The 2500-nt window shown below is 41.1% G+C and overlaps 1 protein-coding gene across 1 annotated transcript in view; it reads left to right on the top strand.

Moving 5' to 3' along the window:
* The window catches only part of tmem242 (transmembrane protein 242), a 7210-nt gene that overhangs the window by 853 nt on the left and 3857 nt on the right, over positions 1 to 2500 (top strand). The window contains exons 2-3 of the mRNA XM_039781381.1: positions 1145 to 1247; positions 2291 to 2500. The exon at positions 2291 to 2500 is cut by the window's right edge and continues 29 nt beyond it. Coding sequence (XP_039637315.1) covers positions 1160 to 1247; positions 2291 to 2500 — 298 coding nt within the window. The 5' untranslated portion in view covers positions 1145 to 1159. The remainder of the gene's footprint in view (positions 1 to 1144; positions 1248 to 2290) is intronic.

Genomic DNA, 2500 nt, shown 5'->3' with positions numbered 1-2500 from the left:
GTGTGTATGTGAGAGAGTGTGTGTTTATGTGTGTGTACATGCGTCTGTGAGAGTGTGTGTGTCTGTGTGTGTCTGTGTGTGTCTGTGAGAGTGTGTGTGTCTGTATGTGTCTGTGAGAGTGTGTGTGGCTGTGTGTGTCTGTATGAGTGTGAGTGAGTGTGTGTGTGAGTGTGTGTCTGTGTGTCTGTATCAGTGTGAGTGTGAGTGTGTGTCTGTGTGTCTGTATCAGTGTGAGTGTGTGTGTGTGCGTCTATGAGAGTGTGTGGCTGTGTGTGCATGAGTGTGTGTCTATGTGTGTGTCTGTGTGTCTGTATCAGTGTGAGTGTGTGTGTGTGTTGTGTGTGTGTGTCTGTGTGTAGACACACACAGACATATGAGTATGAGTGTGAGTGAGTGTGTGAGAGTGTGTCTGTATCAGTGTGAGTGTGAGTGTGTGTGTGTCTATGTGTGTGAGTGTGTGTCTATGTGTGTGAGTGTGTGTCTGTATCAGTGTGAGTGTGTGTGTGTGTGTCTATGTGTGTGAGTGTGTGTCTGTGTGTGTGAGTGTGTGTCTGTGTGTCTGTATCAGTGTGTGTGTGTCTGTGTGTGGACTACATCAGAAATCAGAATCAGAAAAGGTTTTATTGCCACGATGTTGAAAGGTGCATACATAAACACATAAACACACAAATTAACCGTTAATATGAATTATCATGTTTGACTCTTATTTTTACTAGCTTAATAAAGTCTAAAACTTATTTTTATAACTGCTGTGGTTTCTAGTTAATTATAAAGATTAAGAGTTTACACACAAAACACATAATCTGATTTTATCGAATTGCAAACTGGAATAGTAATATGAAACGGAGTGAGACCTCTTCGTTGTTTCCTCCCCAGAGAGAGACAGTGTTCTACAACAATAGACGATCTTTGGTTCAGGAGTCCGTCTCTCTGTGACTTTCCTCCATCTCCGAAAAAAATAAATACAATTGTGAAAATAAAACGCACGCAGTATTTGCTACATAAGACAACAAACCCAATTTAAATCTAAGTTTTGTACATGTTAATTTCTTTACTCTTAAAAATAAATATTTGATTAAAATAAAAAAAACACGGCGTTCTTACGTTCCTAGCTAGCTTGTTTCTATCCGGTCACTTTCCGCAGACGGACTGAAGCAACATGACAGCAGCAGCTGATGAGAACATGCCAGTGGATGTGGGAGAAGGAGCACAAAGTGACGAAGAGGCCAAACTGCAGATATTAAAAGGCAAGAGCACAGTTAGCCGGTTAGCTTGTAGCTTATATTAACTGTTAGTTATCATATTCTGCTATTTGTTGCCATAATTTAGCGTTTTTCTATCTAAGGTCGCAGCAATGTCGACCTGTGCGCCCTGTTCCACACCAAACTGCACTTAAAAATCAGGCAGTTCTTCATGTTTCCTTAATTATTAAAACACAGGAACAGCCTGTAAATACTTAAGACGAATTTGTAGCATCCTCCGGCACAGTTACGTCCGTTTTCCAGTCGCGGAATAAGAGCGTGTCGCCAGACTCCATTCAAAACCTCTTAAGTTAAAGGTTTCAAAGGTTATAAATAATTCCACATAAGCCACAACATATAATTAAAGATTAATCCTGCAACTTTAAGTTCTTATGTTTAATTCGGCTACATTTAATCCATTAAACAGTCCCTCCTACTCCGCTAGAATACATTGTGATGAGCAGCGCACTCCGCACTGGTATCATGTTCTGTGAGTTGGGAGTCTTTGGAAAGCCTGTTTAACTGTCAGAAGTTATAATGGAGTTTGGTCTATTGGGGTGGCGGCGTAGGCTATAACATGATTTGGTTCCATTTTATGTTATATTCTTATGGTTATTATAGTTTTCCTCCCGCGCAGACACACCGTGCGCCAGACTCCATTCAAAACCCGTATGGTTTAATGTTTCCGTGGTTATAGAGTTCTCGCATTGAGCCCTAAAATATACATTTTTAATGTTTATTGAAACATTAGGTTATAGTGTTCAGTTCGGCGTGGTATAACTTAATAAGCTGCCGCGCCTGTGCTTTGATTTCACTCTCAAGTCATATTTCTTTTTTTGTAAGAGTAACGTTTCTTTAAATTGATAAAAATGTGAATGGAGTTTGGTCTTGGGAGCATCTGAATGAAGCAGAGGGGTACTGATGTTTAAGTAGGTTGTACTTAATTATGTGCAATTTTCTTCTTTTCTTTTACTTAAGACAATACAAGTAGTTCCCCCCCCCCCCCTTATGTAAGATTGTAGTTCTGAAATCTGACTTCCTGTGTGCAGGGGCGGCCTTTCTGACCACGGTGGCGTCTGCAGGGATGCTGGCGGGATTTGGCTCCACGCTGGCGCTCGCCAAGAAGAAGAGCCCCGGCTGGTTTAGTAAGGTACAGCTCGCCCCCCCACGTAATAATTCAGCACATCAAAGAGACGCAAATTGTCCAAAAAGAGACAGAAATAGACTCAAAGAGACACAAATCGTCCAAAAAGAGACAA

Source organism: Perca fluviatilis, chromosome 18 (genome assembly GCF_010015445.1).
Source record: "Perca fluviatilis chromosome 18, GENO_Pfluv_1.0, whole genome shotgun sequence".
NCBI lineage: Eukaryota > Metazoa > Chordata > Actinopteri > Perciformes > Percidae > Perca > Perca fluviatilis.
This window is presented reverse-complemented; position numbering and strand designations above follow the sequence as displayed.